The following is a 23,974-nucleotide window of genomic DNA, read 5'->3' as shown; positions in this document are numbered from 1 at the left end:
GGATTATTTCCTTGCTATAAATAAAGAAAACCATCTGATACAGACTCATACTTGACTCAGAACATAAGTTATATGGACCACAAGATGCTATTTTATGGAATTACTGCTGAAAGAATAATAATTAAAAAATATTGAATATCCCCTTTTTTTTTTTTGCAAAATATGTAATGAAGTAAAAGACAACCAGAGAAATAATCCCTTAAAAAACACCCAAACATTAATAATATTTCTAAGCATCTATTTTTCACTGTACTTGGATTAACTACATGTTTAACTTACCACTTTGTGGACCTTCATATCCACACACAACAGTACCATGAGTGACAGTGACCATAAACTACTTCAGAGTAGTGTATGTTGAAATTATATGGTAGGTTCATTGCCATTACAAACAAATGACACCTAGATAAGGTTGCTTGTCACCCACTGTGCTTTATGCTTCATGAAGTTTATGCAGTCAGCCACATCAACTGGATACATAAGCAGAAGCATACAGACACAAGAGCCTGTCTGCACTATAAGAAAGCACTAGCTTTCAGTAAAATAGTTAATTAAAAATACAAAGAGCTTTGCTGAAAGACTTTTCCATGTCTACATGTAGTTCTTAAGGAGAGAATCTTCACACCACACTTTTAATCACACTTCTATAGCTTTTGCCAAGTTGTGACCAGGGTGGCTTATGCAGAGGGAAAACAGAATAGTTGTAGAACTCCCATGGTATTTTTTACCAATGGGGCCCATTCTCATATTTAATTCCAATGAAGTTAGTGCAGAAGACCTTTAAAACTGGCTACAATCTGAACCATGATCCTATTCAAATGCTACCACAAATCCCTTCCAAAAACTGTGTTCAATATTGATTCCATTCAGAGATGATGGTGCCATAGAGGGTTGAGTATTTAATCTGAAGTTGCATTCTTATCTTACTTCTATGTTTCCAAGCTGGTGTCCTGAAAGTGCTAAGCTAGAACAGGATCTTTATCAATGCCAATTTTTCTATTAATTATTCATTTATACTTCACAAGGATTATGCAGACAGCAGTAGCGATTGAGTAAGTGAGCACAGGCATACAGCCAAGTGGAAAAGGCTTCAACACCAATCAGCTCACTATAGAATTTGGGCAGTGTGAAGGACGAGATTCCTAGTGAAGTCATTCAGAACTTTGGCTGAAGAAAATAGAAGTTTGACTTCTAGGCGTGCAATGTTGAGAAGAGTTTGTGATCCTACACTGAAAGAATTATGAACAATGAGAAACACTTTATGCTGGGAGATTTGTTGAAATTATAAAACAGGAATGTATTATAGGAATTCCTATAAAATAGGAATTATAAAATAGGAATGCAACAAGTGCATGCGTTTCTGGCAGCATTGAGTCTGGACAACTCACTGACACCCAGTCACTGGGTTGGAGCAGCTTTTGACTGTTTTCTCAGCATTCTAGTTTAAGATTGAATTCCTTCTGTACAGGATAAGGGAATAAGCTTCTCCCTCCATCCCACTCCTCTTTTTCTCTACTAGCCAGCAGAGCTGTTGTCTTGTAATCAAAGAGCACATCAGCATCCAATTATCCACCAACAGTTTACCACAGCAGTAGAAAGGTGCCTTGGCAAGTATAAACATTGTTCACAGACAGTCTTTACAGAAAGCACCACACAATTGAAATCTGTCCTATTAACCCTGGATCTGAGGTATCACTGGCACAGTTATTCAGCCATTTGAAAAATGATCTGCCCAATGATATAAGGCAGTGGGAGCCATGAGGTGTCTTATTCTGGAGGAGGAAAAGTTGTTTTTAATACCTTCTTAGATAAAGATGTGATAGGGACAAACAGACATGGGAAATAAACGAGATGCATTTTAAGACAGTATAGAAATGCCATTACAGGATATCAATGTCCTTAATGGTATACATAAAGGTCTTCCTATAAGCTGTTGATGCCAGTTACTCTCTATGCCCTACCTGCCCTCAGTGGGGCAGCAGTCTCTGCTGCTGATGCCCTGAGTGCATCAGAGTGCTCTTAGAGCTCTGAAGGTCAGGTAGGAGTTTTCCAGTGTGGGAGTTGTTATGCCATGATGGTATGAAGTTAAAAAAAAATAGTGTACTAAATAGAGATTGGACTCTGGTCTTGTTTCTTGATTTGAAATGTCAGATCAGTGAAATCTGGACATTGCAGTATTTTGTAAGTGCCCGCATACACAGCCCTTCCTTTAGATCACTCCTGTGCATGATTCTGCTTACTTGGGAAAGGATTGCCTGTTTTGAGCACTGTCATCAGAAACAAAAGCTTTTGGTGACTCCTCTGGAATAGATTGTACTGCGGAGTCAGCTCCATATTTTGGGACACAGGTTTTGGGCGAGGTCAGAATTTGGGTCACAAATTGCTTCAGGTTGCTGTTCTGTCAGTAGAGGGCACCACAGTTATGAATATACACCCACCTTTCCATTGCATACCCCGTAGGAACGAATGTAAGAGATGGGCAGCACTGTCGTTAAGACAGGTAACAATTCTGCACCAGTGAAGGATCTTGAATACAAAGACAAGCTTTGCTCTCAATGTGAAAAGCTCACTCTAAAAAGCCCTAAGAAGAAAGAGATGTTGCTTGTTGTATAGTTAAGATCAAATACTGATTCTGCATGTAGCTAGGACTTAGGACAATATATGAGTAGCAGACATTGCAACTCCTAGTATCCTTCCTTTATTTCAATAACATCTCACTTTTTTCTTCATGATGTCACATAATATTAACATTCCTAATATGAATTTTGTACTGTTTTTTCTACCGTTGTTTTCTGTCAAGTCCTTACTTTCTAATCATACACTGTTACATACAAACACATATAACAGGAGAACAGTAAAGGAAAAAGGGGATGAGTGAGAAACGAACAGTGTGGAGCAGAGAAAAACAGCCAAGACAAAATGTGCTGAGACTTCTGTTATACAGATGTGAGAATGGCATTGCCATTGTGAGCACAATACACATATAAAACAATGCTGAAACAGGTCACAGAAATGCACTGAAACTTCATGAACTCTTAATTGCACAAAACATTTGAACAAACAAATGATGATTATCTGAAATAATTTCTTAACATTCATTCCAGTCCTCTAATTTTTTTAAAAAAATCAGCCAAACTACAGAAAGTTAGTTGCTTTCTCCCTTCTTGGTTTTTTTTCTGCTCTATTTTTGGACCTTCTCATTCTCTCAGTATCTCAGAAAAAGGATGTTGCATTTTCACTCCTTCCTTTCTTTAGACATGTACACTTCCAGCAATACTGAAGAATTTTCATGTAAGTTTCTTGCAGCTCCACTGTATTTAAATTGTGTTTCTCCTACCTAGTTTCAAGATTTATAACAGCAAATTTATAACAGCAAACAGTGAATTTCCCCAGCTTTATACAACAGCTGGAGATCTCTTCCAGCTATAACTATATGTAGCTGTGAAGGTCCTTACACTCCAAGTAATAGTGAAAGCCTATAAAGTATATATTCACTTAGCAATTAGGCTGCCACTTTATAACTACTTCTATTTTCTGTATGAAATACTATGCATAAGCAAATTAGCCTTTTTATTCTGGCATGAAAAGGCAAACTCATAACAGCATCTGAAAGCCATTGGTACTGTTGATATTGCTGCATTAGAAAAAATGGTGTGTTCACTTAACTGTATGATGTCACTGCATGCTGCGTTGCTATTAGAGAAGAAAGATTATCCCCATTTTGGTCTTTGCATGAGAATGCAATGAAAATCTGCACCAGTTACAAAATGGTCAGGCATCATGGCTCCTTCAGTGCCAGAGTTTCTGGAACCTGAAGAGTTTTGCAAGATGTGAAAAACCACCATTAACATCCTGCTGATTGCCTTTACGGACCTGTGATGCAGATGATCAAAACACTGATGAATTCCCTGGCTTTGCTGAAATCACATCACATAAATCCACTTACATGAAGAGGCATACAAGCTCTTCCCTGTTTGTGACTCATCGCTTGGTGTATGCTTTCCACTCAGGAGTTTCAGCAGGTTATCGGAAAAATTCTGTACCAGGGTGTGTGGGGGGTGGTGCCTCCACAAAGTTAATATTAGCATTCCCCTTGGAAGAGGAGAGCTTTAAGAACTGAGCACACTGTGTGTCTGTGTATACTACTACAGAGAACAAGAAGTCTGCGGGTAGGTACCGTAGGCAGAGGAGAATCAGTAACTTTCACAGTTGCCATGAGTATGTCGTGTGTTCAGTGCTGAGCAGCAAGGATGTTCTGCAGCAGAGGAAGCCTCGGTGCACCCAGACTCAGCCCTTCAGGCATTACTGCACTGTCCAGCAGCAGCCATTCTTCAGCTCTGAGACTGACTCTTTGTTTCCATTTCTTTCTTTCATTCTTTCAAAATTGAGGAGGAGGAAATTTACAGATCCATCAGATCCATAGGTTATTCCCGCTGCAATTTTCCACACTCTGGGTTTTTTGTTTTTTTTTTTGCTGTTTTGTTTCGACATATGTATTTTTTCTTTAATAAATATGTTTTGGTTTTTCTTTTTTCTTTTTTTCTTTTCTGTCGAGAAACAGCACTTTCCACTAGATGGAGACAGGACACTGGATCACTTTGTCCTCCAGAAGGACGCTGACAATCAGGAACACAAAATAAAGCCCAAACATGAGGAAACCCAGGATTTTATTCATCCTCCACTTGCAGGAAGCAATGGAGAGGATGACAAAGAGCAGCATGATGAAGAGGAGGACAATCGCACAGAACAGACCATTGCTGCTGACTGTCACTGGGGCAAAGCTGTTAACCACAGCATACAGGAGCCATGGAAGAGGAAGGCTGTTAAGAAACAGAAAAAATAATTTAAAACATTGCAGAAGTCCAGAAGGGAGCACTAGAAAGTTTCTGGTGACAAATCAAAACACAACCAAAGGCTTCCTGCATAAAGTGAGGCAGGAAAAGGTTCAACTCTTCTAATAATTTCATATATATATAAATTGTAAGCTTTCTCATGGTTCTTGGGGAGAACACACGGGAATTTTTGCCCCCCACTCTTCCACCAATTATACTGGTATATTTCCCTTGGCTGGCAAATCACCTGGCATCCTGTCTGTGAAGAGGAAAACCCCTTTCATTTGTTTCTAGATTTCACACTATCTGCAGAAGCTATTTGCACACTCTTTCCAAGAGCCTGCCTGACATCAGGGTGGGTTGGAAAGAAACATCTCCTTGCCATGAAGAACCAGCATTCTGCTAGGCATTGCCTGCAAAATTTCACCCTTAAATATCTTTGTCACATTTACTGTATAAACCTCTGTTAAACTGTGAACTTCAATTGAACTTCAGCTTAACTTCTATTTCTGTGTTTGCTGTCATTGCATTTCTCATCTCTCACGCCACAGAAGGAGACAATATCCCTCTGCAAGATGTCAAGCTGAAATAAATATTTAAGACACTGACTGGAGCTTAGCAGGCTTAGAAAGCACGAAGTGAGTTGTCAGAAGCTCACAACATTAAAACTTTGAATAAGCAGCTCAGGAGAGAATAATTTATTACAGCTGCAGTACTAACTACACCAGTCTACAGCTCAACTGTGCCATTTCTGTTGTAAATGTAGCAGACTGGTGCAGGACAAAACCATTTCCTTTGGCAGGAAGATTAAACATTTTTTAAAAAGTAAGAAAGAACTGCAAAAAGAGAAATAATTTTGTAATGCATCCTCTGTACTCCAAGTTGGAGGACGTGCTTTTCATGCATTTTACAGGTTTGCTGCATAAAGATGTTTCAAAGACTTAATGCTTCTGGATTAATAGAAAATTGGCCAAGTTTTCTTACTATGTCTAAAGTACTGCCATTAGCTAACAGATAAAGTAAAAAATATATTTACTATACATTCTAACTTCAGGATCCTTTTTTGTACCTTTGTGCAGTTGCCGGTATATTTTCAGCTGTGAAAACCAGGATCTCTTCTACAACCAGGCTGTCTGGCACTGTAACTGTGACTAGACCTGTTCTTCTGTTTGTGTGTGATAGCAAGAAACAACCAAAGATGGAGAAATTGATAATATGGACATGATCCTCAAAACCTCCATCCTGTGTTGAAGATGGGAATGTGGGAACGAAGAATTTATCTGTGTATTTCCTGCATATTTTTGAAACACTGACACATAGATTATACTGTTTCTAAACCTGATTGACCTTGGTCTCAAATGATCAAAAAAGAATTTGAATTGCAACTTTAAGCCACAAATCATTACCCTAGAGCTGCCATGAAGCAGTGAAGTGTAAATAGAAAAATTCTGCACAATCTCATGTAGCTTTACATTGTCAGAGCTATAAAAAGGGTCCTTTTTGTTACCAAAGAATTGGTTTGTAATTTGGGACTTGTCAGGTATAGGAAAAAAAATTAATCACATGTCAACAGCAGCCTAAGCCAGTTACACAAGACAATGACTTTCTGTTGTTATTACAGCAAGCATGTTGAATACTGCAGAGGCGATGAATTGTTCCTGATCATCATTTATAAAGAAAACTCTAGTATATGCACAATGAGTGGTAGCAGAAAGCAAACAGCAACCTCACAGAAGTATAAAAAGCTTTGAAATTCCTTTTCGGAACAATGCCCTTGCACAATTTTAAGTGTGACTCACTTGCCTAAGCCTCTCTATAACATATCAAAGCAAGGATTAGGCAACAAATTCATAACATTTTTTCATGCAGACATCTATAAACTTCAGAGCACTTGCCACAGTAACATTCGTTTAGTATTTGCATTACTCTGCTTTTTAAAGATTTCTGCTTGTGGGCAATACCACAGCAATGTGCTAAGAACAAAAGACTTGTTTAAAATAGACACCATTTTCTTGGTGTAGAACTTACCCCACTGTGATGTCAAATATGTTGCTTCCAACAGAACTGGATACAGCCATGTCCCCCAGACCTTTGCGTGCTACAATAACACTGGTAATAAGGTCAGGAATGGATGTGCCAGCAGCTAGGATAGTCAATCCCATGATTTCTTCAGTAATACCAATGGTCTCTCCAACCTAGAAGGGTTTAAATAAAACCAGAAAAAGTGTCCTGCAGTGAAGAAATGTTTTCAACTGTCCTAGACTTTCCCACTAGCCTGGAGAATACCAGGCATGATCAGAGAAATACTAGTTTTCATGCATTTTCCCATGTATCAGGAGAAAGATCAGGCTTTCAAATAGAAGCATAAGGTATTGACAGGCAGTTGCTGATGGTTCTGATGTTACAAGAATGATCAAGTCCTGTGGTCAGGCCAACCACAGCTCTCTGAACTACTTTCCATTTAGTGAGTACTGATTTACTTTATCCATGGTTACAGCCCCTGAAATAAAGCAGCACCCAGCATGAGATAGATGGACTCTGATTAGAAATGATCTTTTACAATGCAAAACATAATGCAGGGCTTTTATTTTGTAACAGTATCACCTCCTTACCTGGTGTGCCCACCAGACCATCAAGTAAGAAAAGAAGGCAATCCAGCTGATAGAGCCAAAAAATGTGATAGGAAAAAATTTTCTTGATGTCTGCAACAGAAACAAGGACAAACAGTGAAAGCCTATATTGAAGGGTGATATGCCATACTCTTAATTGCTTCTCAATATGAGAGTGGCTTCTCATTTTTTATGATTGCCTGTTTTAAGTAACTGTTCTGATCATCATCAGACAATCAAAATACCTGTCAAGAAAGGTAAGAAACAGACACCCTGACATTGGTATATGTATACCTCATTCTTCCAATTGCTTCAGTCATAAAATAAGATTTCCTAAGAACTTGTATGATGAATGGAAAGTTCTGGGTTGTCATTTTAATCATAGTTTGTTACATCGCGGTTTGCATATACATGTAGCTCAATAGTGGTTTGACTTCTAAATTTATTAATAATTTCATGCTTCTTCAGAATGAATGTTTTGAAATTGCTTCAACAGGTGCCCATATCTTTCCTTCCGGCATTAGCAACTTGAACTTTGTGACATTTTTGCAACAAATTTCACAGTCAGTATAAAAAAGACAGCCATATGGCAGAACTAGAAACATGTACACCTAAAATTTATTATGGCATTTTCTCTGCTTGTGAAAACTATGGAAGATATCTTAAGCACATATTTCCCATGCTTCATTTTGTAGAGAAGTTTAATGTTACAATGTTATAAAAGCATGCCAAACATACTGTCAGGCCCTTCAATGAATTAAAAACTCTCTGTAAGATCGAAGGAACCTAATTTTAATTTTCACTGTCTCCCTTACTAGTGTCAGATTTTGAACAGTCTTCTTGCAGCCAATGAACGGGTTATATTCAGATTAATGATTTATTTTGGTTTCTGTTCTTTCCAATCTTACACATTTTCCGTATTACCTATTGACTAACTGAATCTATGTAACAAAAAGAGGTCAAGTTAACTACTAAAGGAAGGAAACAGAAGTACTGCAGTACTGCACCAGGCAAACACCATCTAAATCAAATTAGTACTTAAAATTAAATTTGTCCTGTGAATGAATTCTACCAGTCTTTCTTTATGGTCATTGACCTTCTGAATGCAGATCTTACCCCAGATGATTTCTGACATGTGACTAGCAGAGTCCTACAAATTTGCATGAATAACTAGTAGGACTAGTGGAATTAAATTATACCACTCTGAATGCCTCTTTCAGCTGCTGCTCAGTCCTGCAGTACTTCTTCCCATTTGGTCCTCACTAAATTCACTTCCACTCCAGAATTTTTGTGCTGCCTTTCATTGCAGGTCATGCCCCTTCTGCACCAGGAGGCTCATAAGACTGTGGATCATTCCAAGGTGTTGTGGAAGTATATGGGATTGCAGGGCTTTCCCTCAGTGTGTCCAAAATATCATTTGTTCTGATTCAGATTCTTCAAGCCATAATAAATGTTTCTTTTTTTAGGGAGTTTACAGAGCTGCAAAGTCAGTTTTCCTTATATAACAACAAACTCAACAGACATTTGTATGAAACAGTTGCACATTTAGGAACTGATTAGCACAGAATCATATGGTGCTGTAGACCAAAAGATGATCAGTGTATTGGGCTGGCCATTAGAGCTGGCCAAGCAGGAATGTCACTGTGTTTTGCCAGCTAAACCTGGAAACAATGAGGCTGGTTTGTAGCTCAATGAGACTATGTAGACTTTCTGCCAATGTAACTGGAATGAGCTCGGGACATTAACTGATGTAAAAAGGGTAAAGTCAGCAATGCCAATTGTGCCCACTCATCTACAGCATGGGACAAATAGAAGGTCCATATCTGCTCCAGCAGCAGGTGCAGCTGCTGGCTGTGCTACAGAGCACTAACTCACTCCCAGTGTGTACTTTGCATAATGCTAAATGTCCTTCTGAAAACTGAGCATGTTGACTAACACGACCTATGCAATTTCACAACTGAACATACATAGGACACATTAAAAATGGTACCGATTTAACAACACTACCAGAGGGATGGAACACCCCTTCTGTGAGGAAAGGCTAAGAGAATTTGGATTGTACAGCCTGGAGAAGAGAAGGCTTTGAGGTGATCTAATTGCAGTATTCCAGTACCTAAAGGGAGCCTCTGAGAAAGATTGAGAGAGACTATTCACAAGAGCATGTAATGATAGGACAAGAGGACTAGAAAAGTAGAAGAAAGAGGGTTTAGATTGGACATTAGGAAGAAGCCTTTAGTATGAGGTGAGACACTGGAACAGGCTGCTCAGAGAAGTTGCAAATGCCACATCCCTGGCAGTGTTCAAGGCCACGCTGGACCAGGCTCTGAGCAACCTAGCCTAGTAAAATGTGTCCTTGCACATGTCATGGGGGTTGGAACAAAATGATCTCTAAGGTTCCCATCCAACCCAAACCATTTTATGAATCTGTGATTCTAAACTCCCTCATAATATAAATAACTGAATATCTGTTGGAGTAAAAGTGGTCCAGTAGGTGTTTTAAGCAGATTACCCTTAAATAACCAGCACAGCACCTGGAAACATCCTTTTCATAGAAATTCCACCACTGTCACAAGCATTGTTTTTAGAAGTACTCAGGGTACTTTGGTTGATCTATTTCTTAATTGCTTCTCAACTCATTACAGAGTTACTTTTTCAAAAGAGAGTTCTAAATTTCTATCAAACCAGAAAATATGCTAATGAGCTTATGATATTTAAAGCCAACTGAGGTGGAATTTTAAGTTTAAAATCAAAATTTTATATGCATTGGGGGACAGAAGACCTTAATGCAAAAAGGAACACAATTTGAAAGAAACGTATCAATGGCTGTTATAATGATCTGACACCAGTGGGAGCAGAATTAAGACTGGTAGAAATAAATGAATCTAAATAGCCATTTCTCTTTTAAAACCAAGCAGCTAGCACTTTTTTTTCCACCATTCCTAGTAGTCAGCTTTTCCAACTTCCAACATTTTTCATCTTCCCTGTAAAAGCTCCGATCTTTTGTCAAGACATATGGCTAATGAGACAATGAAGCAATAAACTTGTTGGAAGTGGTCACAAAATCTGCACAGAGCACCTTGCAGCAATGCAATTTGAATGATCACTGCACAATACTCAAGACTTAAACATACACTGGCTTAATCAAAACTAATACAATACATGCTGGTCAGTAATAGCTCTCTGATTATGTACATCAAATGGTTCTTGCAAAGCAAGGAGACACTGCCTATCTGAGTCAGACATCCACAGAATTTGGATGGCTAAGAATTACGAGTCAGTAACTTTGCAGCATGTGTACTCCCCGGCTGTCTTAGCTAATCCTCTCCCACTAAAATTAACTGATAAGCAGCAGTCCAAGATACTTAAATAGGCTTAACACTTAAATTACCTATTTTAAAATGGGGAGCATTTAAATTCAGAAAGGGCAAAATTTAAAGCTTGTACATTTACAGGAGGTGAAATAAAAAATGGAATCCACAGATACTGCTCTATAATATGCATAGAGATTAAAATTTGAAAAAGCCATAACCAGAATGAGGATTCTTTTCTGTAGACTGGATTTTATTCCAGACTGTAACAATAATAATCATACTTGTTTTGTAACTAGTTTCAGCATTCTTTTGAGACTTATGTAATTTCTACTCTCTAGGTCTTTGAAATACAGAAAGCTGCCAATTTTAAGCATTTTCCTAGAAGAATTAGTCAGAGACAGCAGACAGCGATACTCCTCTCCATCTTTTTCAGTAGTTGTTGTGGTGGTTGCCTTGTAAAGACAGATTGCAGAGTTTATGAGCAATTGTGGTCCAAGTAACAGATAAATGAGGGAAGCTATGGGTCATTCATTTCATATGCTATTTTCCTTTGACAAAAGCAAAAGGATTTTGTAGTTCCACTGTAGATTAGATGGATTGGTACTATTCCTGTCTATCAGAAACCTTAAGAACATTTTTCTTGATACATTTCTATATATTTATTTAGTGCCAGTGTCTGAAAAACAAGGCTATAAGTAGCAAAAATAATCTAGATATGAAAGCTTTTCTTCTAAGAGCTTGATCCTGGAAGGTAGTGTGTGCTGAATAATGTGGAAGGTAACTCTCAATTTTAGCCAGCATTATTACTAACATCTTTAACGTGAATGATTCACATGTTTGTCTTGTTCATAAATGTATCTGCATTGCAAAGTTTGATCTTTCTTTCACACTTAACAGTGCTTAACTCTGATTACTCAGAATCTGCTCTTCTAACTGGATCTGTACAGGAACATGTTGTCCTTGTCCCCTTGGTAACAGTGCATCTCTGTTTGGCAACAAGAGTTCATGCAAGTTGTAGCTCTTAGTTTTAAATGGGAATTTACAGAGATAGAAGGAACTCCCCCATATGGGTCCAGTGATGGCAGAACTGGAGCCCCAAGAACCATTTTTCTGGCCTGTAATGCAAAGAGATGGACTGTGGAGTAAGATTATAATAAAAGAGGTGGTGCTCAGTATCTGCTCCTGACCTACTGGGGCACCTTGGTCACATAATTTTTCTTTCAGTCTTTCACTATCTGTTACTGCAGGAGATGGGCAGTTACATATGTGGCCTTTACAGAGCCACTGGGGAAACAAGCCATTAGTACAGGAAAAATAGCCATTAGTGTTCAAAACACCTGAGCAAGAACTCAGGAAAAAAACTCCCTAAGGGCACACCTACCTCTGGGATATGCCAACAACATTATTGATGTTATAGTAAGGATTTTAATAGATACTGGCCTAATGTGAGCAGGTGTTATTAAGGCACTAAACACAATAAAACATCTCAGCTAGTCAGTCAGCTGACAGCTGAACTAATGCATGATCTACTTTAGGTATATAAAAATCTGCATATGTGTGCACCACAGCATAATAAGGCAGCAGGATTTTACTAACTTTAGAACCACAGACTTTGTCTACAAAATAATTTTTTAGAGCTTCTGGACTTCATGCTACTAAAAGTATGTCAGAATAGTACAAATAAATGCAGGGAAACCATCTCCTTTGTGGGGAGATAAAATATACACTAGAAAAAAGACTCTAGATGGAAGGAAGAACTTATTGAAAAGTGGACACCCACAGAGGATACCAAAGGCTCCATATGGTTTTTCAAATCAGTATATAGCACACAAGCATTCACATTATATATGCATATGCTAATCTGAGCATCCTGATGCAGAATTTGGGTTTCTGACTAAAATTATCACACTTGCAAATCAAGCAGACCTGTCTAAAAAGTGTAGTTGAGTATTATTTTAGCTTTGCTTTAACTTTTATTGCACAGATTTCATTGAAAATTGTTTTCTGATGCTCATGCTGAGCTGTGATAGCAGGCATCATTTTTGTTAGGAAGGGATTATTGGGGATGGCACACAGAAATAAGTGAGAATATTTTGATGATACATTAATGAAGCATACTTAAAATGTTAGATATTTTATGCAACTATCTGGTTCATTGTTTGACAGCAATGTTCAAAGTAAGGAGCTTGTCATACTGATACAGCCTATCACCTCTTCTGTTAATCTACAAGTAATTACAAACTACATTTTTCTTTCTGTATAAACTACTTTCAGTGAATGGAGTTTTAAAACTTTGTTTTTAAAACTTGCCTATCTGGAACATACATCCATGTTTATCTTTTGTGGTATGGCAAGGTGTTCCAGCTGCTGGATGTCAGCATGGAGTTCTGTTGTGAATGGTACTAGTGTTAATAATTACATGCATCACATAGTTGCAGGCAACTTGTGAAGCTATTCACTTTCCAAAACCATTATTGAAAAAATGTTCTGATTTGTACAGTACGGAATATAATATAAGCTAATATAAGGTCTACTTATATTAGCTTCAGATTTTCAAACTTGAAAATAATAATAAAATAAATATTTATTGCCAATTTTATATCAAATTATGAAAAAAATACAAGGATGGTTTTGAATGATAAAAGGAGGACAAATTCAGAAATAAATAATCTTGAAATTCATGCAGTATGTTCTGTGTGTTATGTAACAAAAGTGATTTCCAGAGTTTTCTGGAATCTAAGAAAAAGAAAGCTTAAAAATTGGAAAGGAAAAAAGCATGAGAAGGGAAAGAAGGGTAAATGTCACTTTATAGCTCTTTATCTAAAAAAAGTCAGAGATCTTATTTTAGCTTCTTTCTTGCACTGAATTGCAGTTTTTCAGTGTGTGGGATGGAGGAAGGTTTTTCACTGTGTGTGAGGAGGAAAGAAGAATTCAGGGTGTTGATTTATAAACTTACATGCTGTGCATGCCTCTCTTGCACCAGTTTTAAACCCATTTTTGATCCAGAAAGGAAAAGAGATTAAAACACCACTAATTTTTTTTTCAGGTCTTGATGCTCTCTCTTTTACCTTCCATGAGCTTTCCCAGTCAGGTCTATTTGTGTATGAAAGTATGAAAGTATAAAAGTGGTAAACCTTGGTAAGCTGTCAGTCTTACCTTACTTCAAGCTGTGTTTAGGACAAAACTAGCAAGTATTTTGTACATGAAAGGACTTACAAATCTCATCCTATTACAATATTCAATATTGTACAAAATTACAATATTCTGGATGGAAGAAAAGGGTCTAATAGAACATAAATTATGTTTGAACTACAGAAAATATTTATATTTAGACAGTCTAAAAGCCTTCCAGTCATATCCTTTAGGGCACTGCAGATAGACAGACACTCAGCACTCATGTGTTCTGCAGAGATACAAAAATGTGAAGGCCTCAAAGAATTTTTCAGACTGTTCACTTTATATCATAAAGCATAAGTGAATACAAATTAATATCTTTATAGAGCTATTAACAACCAGCTGCTCATAAACACCCATTTGCCATTTGAAGATTTGAATACTAACATTGTGACCTCTTCTTCAAAGAAGAAACAATTAGAAAAACCTAATAGCTCTAGTTCTTTTTTGGCATTTAACTAGAGAGTCACCCTTTTGTGCAGTACACCCTGACTTACAACAACAGTCACTTACAGGTTTTCTGACGTCTGGCAGGGTAGCCCACAGTGGAAAAACAATGGGTAATACCAGAAGATAGGTGATCTGCTTGCGTGGGGTTTCAGGCCAGGCCAGGCTGAGAGGCTGTTCCTCCTCATCCTCTTCATTCTGTAAGAAAAGCTCCAGTGAGCAGATTATCAAAGTGGATGAATGACGTTAGGGATTCTTTCAAAAGGAGTTCAAAGGCAGCATTGTGTTTCAGGGAGAACTACGGCGTCTGAAAACATTGCATTAACATCACACCTACCTAACAACATTAGCCAGGACACAACAAAAAAGACTTTTGCCAGACTGCCAGGTATCCCTACAGCACAGGCTGCCTCTGACAAGTGTTCCCATGGCTTTCCCTTGGGATGTGGGCTAGTCTAGTCATGGGTCAAGATTTGTCTGGGCTGCATCAAGCCTGGCCACACAGACAAGAGAGAGACAGCACGTGTGCACATACGTGCCTGTACACACACGCACACACATGTGCCCTCACCTTTATGCATGCATTCAGATGTGTAGGTGTATCCAATTCCTTAAGCTTTTGCGAGTAACTTGAAACCTTACTATTAAATATATACGCATACATATATTGGTATGTGTGGTGTTCTCCACAGGGAGATAGGGTAATTCAGGCACCTGTGGAGATCTAAAGCTACGCTGCTGGGGTCAGACTGGGTTGCTCAAGGCTCTGCCCATTCAAACTGTGAAACCAACAAGGACGGTGACAGCCCAGCTTCTCTGGGCCCCAGCACTACTGCCAGGTTATCCACGAGGAAAGGGCTTCTCCTTGTCTCTACTCAAAGACTCTTGTGTTCAGACCAGTCACAACACAGCAGTGTTCCTAACAACTTGGTGCTAAAACTGAAGACACTCGTCTACAATTTGTGTCACTGATTTTCACATTGGTCCCTAGTTTCCATTTATGTGTAAGCTGCCCACCTGTCATCCCTGTTATAGAGTAGGTGTATAGGAACCCTCTGCTATGACAGCAAACATTTGGCTTCCACACACTTCTCTTTCCTTAGACTGCTTCTGCTAACAGAATGGAGCAAGTATAGTGGGCATGACTCAGCTTTTTGCATGCAGGTATTAAAATAACTTTTAAATTGTTAACATAGGTAGGTGATGTCGCCAGAACTGCACATAAATTGCAGAATCAGGCAACTGAAAAAATGGCCTGAATAATACTTTCACACAGATGTGTATAATACAAATGCTGTTAAACCTTGGAAAGATTTCTACAGAGCTCAATGAAAGCTAAAAAAGTCTGAAAAAGAGCACCCAGTGAAAACTGTTTGACAGCATGAGTGATGTCAAACATGATATGATGACTTCTTCAAGTAGTGTTCTTGGGTTTTATTTTTGAAAAAAAGATAATAATTGAGACATGTCTACAATATGCATGTTATACCTCCTATAGATTTTTAATCAGTTTCTTTTCAGTTATTGCCCTGTATTAAGATTGCTTACATAAACCTTATGACAATGCTATATAAAGCAATCATTTAAATTTTAACACCAGTTGTTCTTTTCTAAGCAGAAGTTATTGATGAAATGTCACCATATGTTGTTACTGTTAATAACATTCTACTTACTGCTAATTTTGAAGAACTGATCTTGTTTATTCCACTATTGTGAACTTTCAAATTGTTGAACTGCCTGAACTGATCAGTACTTACAGAAGCAAGCTCAGCTCTTAACTTGGGATTTTTCTCTATGAAGGTATCACCTGACATCAATGGACTGGAAGCAAACTCCTATTTACCTCTTGACACACTAACAAGTTGCAGCTACTTTTGCATGTTAATGTTAACAGAGGACAATATTTTGCTAACCCTTATACTTTGTGAAACTCCCAAGTTGCACGATTGTATGACAACAGTAAAGTAAACAGGTCTTAATGGTTATAATCATTAAAAACATTTTAAAAATGTATGACCACAATTTGTAGCACTCAACACAGTACTTCAGAGGCTCCCCAGCTGCTTAAGAGGAGCTTTCAGTTCCTCACTGAAATGGACATACTATGCTTCATTGCTGGAAATCTACTGAAGCCTCAATTTAGAGGAACTGTGCTGAAGGAAAGTTTGTGAGGTTACTTCCCAAACCCAAGTCCATTCACTTTCCATTCTGGCTGATGTTTTTGGGGTGGGAAAATCAACCTGAGACACAGGCTCAGCTTTGAATTATGATGACTGAGACAAAATTTGAGCACAAAAGGACCAATTGAAGGGTTGCCTAGGTAACTCTTTCTGAATGGCTTCTGTGTAATTCAATCAGCCAACTCAGCTGGAATAAGCTTTCTAAGTGACTGCTGCATAAACAGCACTGAGTGGCAAAGTACTTCCTGAACTGCCATCTTTAGAGATTATCCATGATTAACAATTATATTTAATCACAACAAAACTTTAAAGTAGTCTGAGTTTGCATGTAAGTCTTAAAAATATCTAGGCAGTAATGCCTATGTTGGTTCATGCAATACTGTACTAGTACACACTGTAGTCAACACTGGGCCTTGTTCTATTCTCATGTCTGTGTCAAACACCTCTGGGTGTGCATGAGCACAGAGGCAACATAAGCAGCTGTAGCTAAGAGCCATAAAGAACTGTTGTTGCAGATTGCCAGATGTCTCCTGAGAAACCTTGACCTACCTATTCAAGATCTTTTCCCCTTCCAGTTATCCTACATCATCCCTTTCCCCAACACAACTATGCCCAAAATATAAGTGCAGGCAAAACACTTTTTCTTGATAGTTTAACTCCAGGATATGTTACAGATGTTGCAGAACGGATATTCTTTTCCCATTTTGTAATTGGATTTGGCATCTGATTTTCAACACTGACCTTCCAGAAATCAGCGGAAGTAATGAAGTTCAAAGCATTTGTAGATCTAGCTTCCATGAGTTTCAATGTAATACTAAATTATCCACTGATGTTCAAGAAAAGAATGGGAAATAATTTCAGCAGCTCTAAGACCACATGAATGCGAGCGTCATGCTGTGGACTAAGCAGCAGTAACAGAAAATGACTCAGCACAGATTTATGGCAGAGATTGCAAGCACTGTCTGTGGCTCCAGCCATGTTCATACTGAATATGCACTATCACAGTTTGTAGAAACTAATACTGAAAATATAGTTTTATTTCAATTTGTATGATGAAAACTCTGTACTTGCAGTGTTCAGTAGCACTATATTCTGCAATGCTAAGAAGAAAATGTAACAGTAACATGATATATACTGAGGAATTAAATTGCCTAAAACACATATGATGGTATCATTTTAGATACCTTCTGGTATCTGCCTTGATGTCTACATGCTCTAACAGAAGTGAAGGATATTCTGCTCACTTTATGACATAGCTGCCACCACTGTACAAAGATCTCAATTATTTTAGGGCAGCCCAAATGCTACTACCTACCCATCTCCACTTCAAAATTCATTCCCTGCTATGACTCAGTAACTAATTAACTTCAAGGATCCTGGACGGGACATATGGGAAAGCTGCATCACCTGATATGATGAACTCTGATGATAATCCATTAGAAAGAAACTGCTGCATTAGGTCAGAACAAAAGCCAATTTACACCAGTACCTTACAATGGTCACACAGGGGCATTCAGAGAATAAGTTGGCATATTTTTTGTCTTCCATAAATTCATAGAATCATAGCAATATCTAGGCTGGGAAAGACATTTTGCCAACCATAAACCTAACACTGCCAGCTCCATCACAGAATTATGTCCCCAGCCACCATACCTACACGTATTTTAAATACTACCATGAATTGTGACACAACCACTTTTATGCTTGATAATTGATCCAATGCTTGACAACCCTTTCCATGAAGCAATTGTTGTAATCTCTGATCTAACCTTCTCTGACACACCTTGAGGCCATTTCCTCTTGTCCTGTCACTTGCTACTTGGGACAAGAGGCTGATCCCTACCTGGCTACGCCCTCCATTCAGGCAGTTGTAGAGAATGATAAGGTCTCCGTTGAGCTTCATTTTCTCCGGGCTGAAAAATCTACCTCCCTCACCTGCTTCCCACAGGACTTGTGCTCCAGACCCATCACCACCTCCACTGTCCTCCTTGGACACACTGCAGCAATTCAATGTCTTTCTTGTAGTGAGAGGCACAAAAGTGAACACAGGATTTGAGATGTGACCTTACCAGTGGCAGGGGTACAGCAGGAAAATCACTGCCCTAGTCCTGCTGGCCACACTATTGCTAGTACAAGCCAGGATGCCACTTGACCTCTTGGCCACCTGGCCACACAGCTGGCTCTTGATTAGTTGCTGTAGGCCAGCATACACAGCATCATAAAATAGTCAGGTTTGGAAGGGACCTCTGGAGATCTAGACTAAATGACCAAATGATCCCTTCTTTCCCACCATGAAGTTTTTCATTCCCCAGACTGTAGAATTGTTGCATAGGGTTGTTGTGACCCAAGGGCAGGCCACAGCATCTGGCCTTACTGAACCACATACCACTGGCCTCAGCCCATGGATCCAGCCTGTCCGACCCCTCTGAAGAGCCTTCCTACCTCCCAGAAAATCAACACTCCTACCCAAATTGTATCATCTGCAAAATGACAGGGTGTACTTGATCCCCTCACCCAAATTATCAGTAAAGACATTAAGCAGGACTGGCCCCAGTACAGAGCCCTGGAGAACACCACCAGTGACTGACAGCTGGATTTACCTCCATCCACCACCACTCTCTGGGCCCTGCCATCGACTCAGTGAACCGTCCACACCCAGTCCACCCATCCACACCATGGAAAGCCAATATCTCCAGAGGAATGATGTGGGAAATGGCATCAAATGCTTTACTAGGGTCCAGGTAGACAACATCTATAGCCTTTCCCACATTTACTACATGAGTCAATTTGTCATAGAAGGAGATCCGGTTGGTCAAGCATGATCTGCATTTGACAAACCCAGGCTGGTGGGGCACGACCCCCTTGGTGTCCTGCACATGCTGTGTGATGGCACTCAGTGTGATGGTGATCTGCTTCATGACCATCCCTGGCATCGAGGTCAGACTGACAGGCCTGTAGTTCTCTGGATCCTCCTTCCCACCCTTCCTGTAGCTGGGCATCACATTTGCCAACTCCAGTCAACTGGGATCTCCCTAGTTAGCCAGGACTGCTGGTAAATGATGGAAAGTGGCTTGTGAGCCAATGTAAGCCCTCAGTACTCTTGAGTGGATCCCATTCAGCCTCAGAGATTCATGTGTGTTAAGCAGTATAGCAAGTCACTGACCATTTCCCCTTTGATTATGGGGGCTTCATTCTACTCCCCATCCTTGTCTTCCAGCCCAGGGGTCTGATTGACCCTGATGACAGCCAATCTTGCTGTTAAAGAATAAGGCAAAAAAAGGCATTCCATACCTCTGCTTTCCCCTTATTCCTTGTTGCAACATTTGCTATTGTATCCAAGAAAGGATGGAGATTGTCTTTAACCCTCCTTCTGCGGCTGATGTCTTTCTAGAATACCTTTTATTTCTAGAAACACCTTTCATTGTCTTTAACTGCAGAAGCCAAATTAAGTTCTATATGGGCTTTGGCTCATCTAATTTTCTCCCTGCATTACCTCACAATATCCTTTTATTCCTCTTGAGCTGCCTGTGCCTTCTTGCAAAGGTCATAAACTCTCCTTTTTCTCCCGAGTTCAGCCTGAGCTCTGTTCAGCCAGGCCAGTCTTCTTCCCAGACAGCTCATCTTTCAGCACATAAGGACAGCCTGCTCCTGCACCTTTAAGATCATCTTCTCAAACAATGTTCAGCCTTCCTGCACTTCCTTGTTCCCTTGGGACCACATCCCAAGGAACGCTATCAGCCAGTCCTGTAAATAGGCCAAAATCTGCCCCCTGGAAGTGCCAGGTAATTCTGGCAGTTTTGCTGACCCCTTCCTTACAGCTCTGAGAATAGAAAGAAGCTCTCCTTTTGTGGTCTCTGTGCCCAAGATGGCCTCTGACCACCACATCCCCAACTAATCCTTTCTTCATGAGCAGCAGGTCCAGCTGGGCACCTTCCCTGGCTGGCTTCCTCATCCTCTGCGAGAGAAGTACCAAGGCATGTTTCACACAGTTCAGAAACCTCCTCGGCTGTTCCTTTTCTGCTATGTTGTATTTCCAGCAGGTATCTGGTATGCTAAAGTGTCCCAGAAGAAAAAGGTCCAGCAATTGTAAGACTTCCTGCACTGCTTATAGTATATTTTTGTCTTCCTCTTTGAACTGGTTGAATAGTCTATACTAGACTCCCACCAGGATATTGATTTGTTGGTCTTACCCATACATACTCAACCCTTTTAACACCACCATCAAGCTCTAGAAAGCCAAATACTCCATAACACAGAGGGCTGCCACACCACCTCTCCTTCTTTGCCTATCCCTTCTGAAGAGGTTATAGCCATCAATAGATGGCTATCACTCCAGTTGTATAAGTAATCCCACCATGTTTATGTAACTGCAAATAAATCATAGTTTTCCACCTGCTCAATGGCTTCCAGTCCCTCCTGTTTGTTGTGCATGCTACATACATTGGTGTAGATGTGCTTTAGGTGGGCTATCAGTCCTGTCATGTATTGGGTGGGAAGGAGCCTTAATTTCTATGTGACTGTTCTCAGGTGCTTCTGTGTTTCTAATGGATGGATAATGATTAGGTCTTTGCAGCTGTACATGAATCTTGACCGACCACCTCCACTGAGATGGTGAAGGTACAATGTGAATTAGTACAGGGATATTTCAAATGTGCTTTGGTGTACTCTGCACACAACAGAGCAGACTGAAGGACTGCAATAGCATGCTGCTCCTCAAACATTGATGGGCCACTCCTAGGCTTATCTCTAGCATGCCTGGCTTCATGTCTTTCTTCTTTCAAATCTATTTTAAGGCTCTTTCACTAAGCCCTGCTAACCCTTTGCCCCTTTGAGACAGGTGTACCCTGTCTGTCATCAGCAGGCCCAGATTTATTTAAGCCAAGCCATGATAAAACCCCATAGAATTCTGCTGGTGATAACACTCTTGGAGCAAGTTATTGACCTTCTGAGTCTTCCTGTTTCTTCCAGCATCATGTCCTGCAACTGGAAGAATACAGAATGACATACTTGTGCCCCTTAACCAGTTATTAAGAATTTAGGCATAGCTGCATTAGATCTTCACATATAATAGTCATTACTGTGCTTTTATGAAATCCTTACTAATTCTGTTGTAATTATTTTTATCCTTTATGCATAGGATCCTCATTTCTTCTTGCTGATGTTTGAGACTGTCTTTTTGTTACAGAGACATCTGCAGTGCTGAATATCAAATATAAACTAATGCCTAGATGGGATAATTGTAGTACCCTGGCATATATTTTATTGTTGTTGTTGTTATTATTATTAATGACAATAAGGAAATGAATCCTCTATTAGGAAAATGCCCTATTTGCATCTTAAGAAATGAGATTAGAAGTGTTATTCTAGAAGTGTTATTCTGCTTGGTGTTACATCTGTAACAAATACTCTTTTAAATGAATCTACATATATTCAAAACTCTATTCTTGCTACTTTAGCTCTTCTTCTATTTAAATAATTAAAAACAATTAAAAGGGTACAAAATCTATGGATGTTCCATATTTCACAGTTCTTTAGCAAGAGCATCTATCAAATACTTACCTACTTATCCCAGGGAAGAAAACACTTACTGGTTTGCTCAGGACTTATAGAAATATAAGTGGGGTGGTGTGGGTTAGAAGGGACCTTAAAGATCACCTTGTTCTAACTCCCCTGCCATGGATGGAGACCTCTTCCACTAGACCAGATTGCTCAAAGCCCCACCCTGCCTGGCCTTAACCACTTCCACAGCTCCAGTTGGGGCATTCACAGCTTCTCTGGGCAACGTGTTCCAGCACCTCACCACCCTCATAGTAAACAATTTCTTCTTAGTATCTAATCTAAACTTATCCAATTTCCCAGTAAAATTTTTTCAAACAGAGGAAATGATGGTATGTTCACATTATGTAAACAATACATTCAATCCACAATTATTTTGCTAATACACTACAGCTTATAGCAAACTCCATCTGCCAAAGTCACAAGGTAGTCACTTCTTCTAGCAAACATCACAAAATCACTGTCTCCATAGAGGCTTACAGTCATATCACATTAGGAAAAACAGTTGCTTTTCTGGCACAACATGAAACAGAATTTTACATTTTTTCCCCCACATATTAAGAGGAAATGGAAAACAAGTACAAAGAACCATCTCAAACTTAACAAAATTATGGAATCTGCCACTGTTCATCAACTACTCATACTATATAACAGCTATAACATATGAACTATAAATACCATATTCTGAGGATTAATCTTAGTCCACCTAAGAGGAAGAGCTAAGCTATAAATTCACACGCTTGTACATTTCTTGTGCATTCTGAATGCTGATACAAATAATCAATAAAGAATTCGCATGAGGTCTGCAGAAAAAAAGGAAATTTAAAACAGGAATTATGGGCAGTTTCATTTGCTTATGCTACAGTACGGATATTGTACCATCTATAAAGAGGCAATTCCTTTCTTTGCTGCAAAGGACTGCTCAGATCTTCTTTTGTTTTGGGGTGAGTTTTTGTTTGTTTGCTTGTTTTTGAGGGTTTTTTTTGAAATGAGCTCTGTACAACCCAACTTTTCACAATGAGTAAGTCAAGAAAAACAGATGTGATTGTGATCTCAAATGTTTTCTGTCCAAGAGGTATATAGTGATTTTCAAAATTGAGGTTTATTTTTTTCTTTAGAAGGACACATCTCACATTAATCTATTTCACTAGAAAGGCACAGAGTATAGGCAATGGTCTATGAACAGCTTTAAGTCTCTGCCTTCTGCTTTTTATCTATAAGCCACATCACTCATTTATCTTCTCCTACAAGTAATTAAAAAAAAAAAGTGAAACAAGGTGAGATAGTAAGCTAGTACAAGAGTATGCAATTTCTATGGGGTTACTAAGAAAGCAACATCTTTCCTCACAAATTCTTGAGTAAAATTCAAGCAGGCAATAATATTAAATCCATTAGCTTTCAGAATGCATTCTGTATATGCATTGTCTTCTTAGGACAGCTAATTTGTGCTAATCCTTCCTGTACCATCACTAAAAAGAGCTGAGAAGAGCTACCTTTAGAGTGGGCCCTATAGGAAGGAGTAAGGTCAGGTAGGTGTTTGTCTCAGATTCTCCTCTTGCTGCTTGTGTCCTCTTGGGCACTTGCAGAAATAAGTAAAATTACAGCTCCCAAAACTTATATGCTAATTTTTATGCTATGTTATTGCCAGCACTTTTTGGGGAATTTGAGAAGAAATTCTTAGAACGTAACACAAAAAACTGCAGTGAGCTCACGTGGAGAAATAACAGCTACGGTATCATGGAGATACTTCTAAAGAATAAGACTTTGTCTTCATGTCATTTTGCACACTCCTAATTTTCAAATAAGTCAAACTGGTCATACAGTAGCAAAAAATATGGAGTAGGCAACTGAGCAGCATTGTGAAA

At 39.1% G+C, this 23,974-nt stretch overlaps 1 protein-coding gene across 3 annotated transcripts in view; it reads right to left on the bottom strand.

Moving 5' to 3' along the window:
- Positions 1-143: 143 nt before the first annotated feature.
- The window catches only part of SLC24A2 (solute carrier family 24 member 2), a 110,195-nt gene continuing 86,364 nt past the window's right edge, over positions 144-23,974 (bottom strand). For all 3 annotated transcript variants that reach the window (XM_038123921.1, XM_038123923.1, XM_038123922.1), the window contains 4 exons: positions 14,440-14,571; positions 7,445-7,534; positions 6,861-7,027; positions 144-4,820 (listed from right to left, as the gene is read on the bottom strand). In XM_038123921.1, coding sequence (XP_037979849.1) covers positions 4,571-4,820; positions 6,861-7,027; positions 7,445-7,534; positions 14,440-14,571 — 639 coding nt within the window. In that variant the 3' untranslated portion in view covers positions 144-4,570. The remainder of the gene's footprint in view (positions 4,821-6,860; positions 7,028-7,444; positions 7,535-14,439; positions 14,572-23,974) is intronic.

This window comes from Motacilla alba, chromosome Z (genome assembly GCF_015832195.1).
Source record: "Motacilla alba alba isolate MOTALB_02 chromosome Z, Motacilla_alba_V1.0_pri, whole genome shotgun sequence".
NCBI classification, from domain to species: domain Eukaryota; kingdom Metazoa; phylum Chordata; class Aves; order Passeriformes; family Motacillidae; genus Motacilla; species Motacilla alba.
Note: the sequence above shows the minus strand (reverse complement) of the source record. Positions and strands in the feature narration are given on the sequence as shown.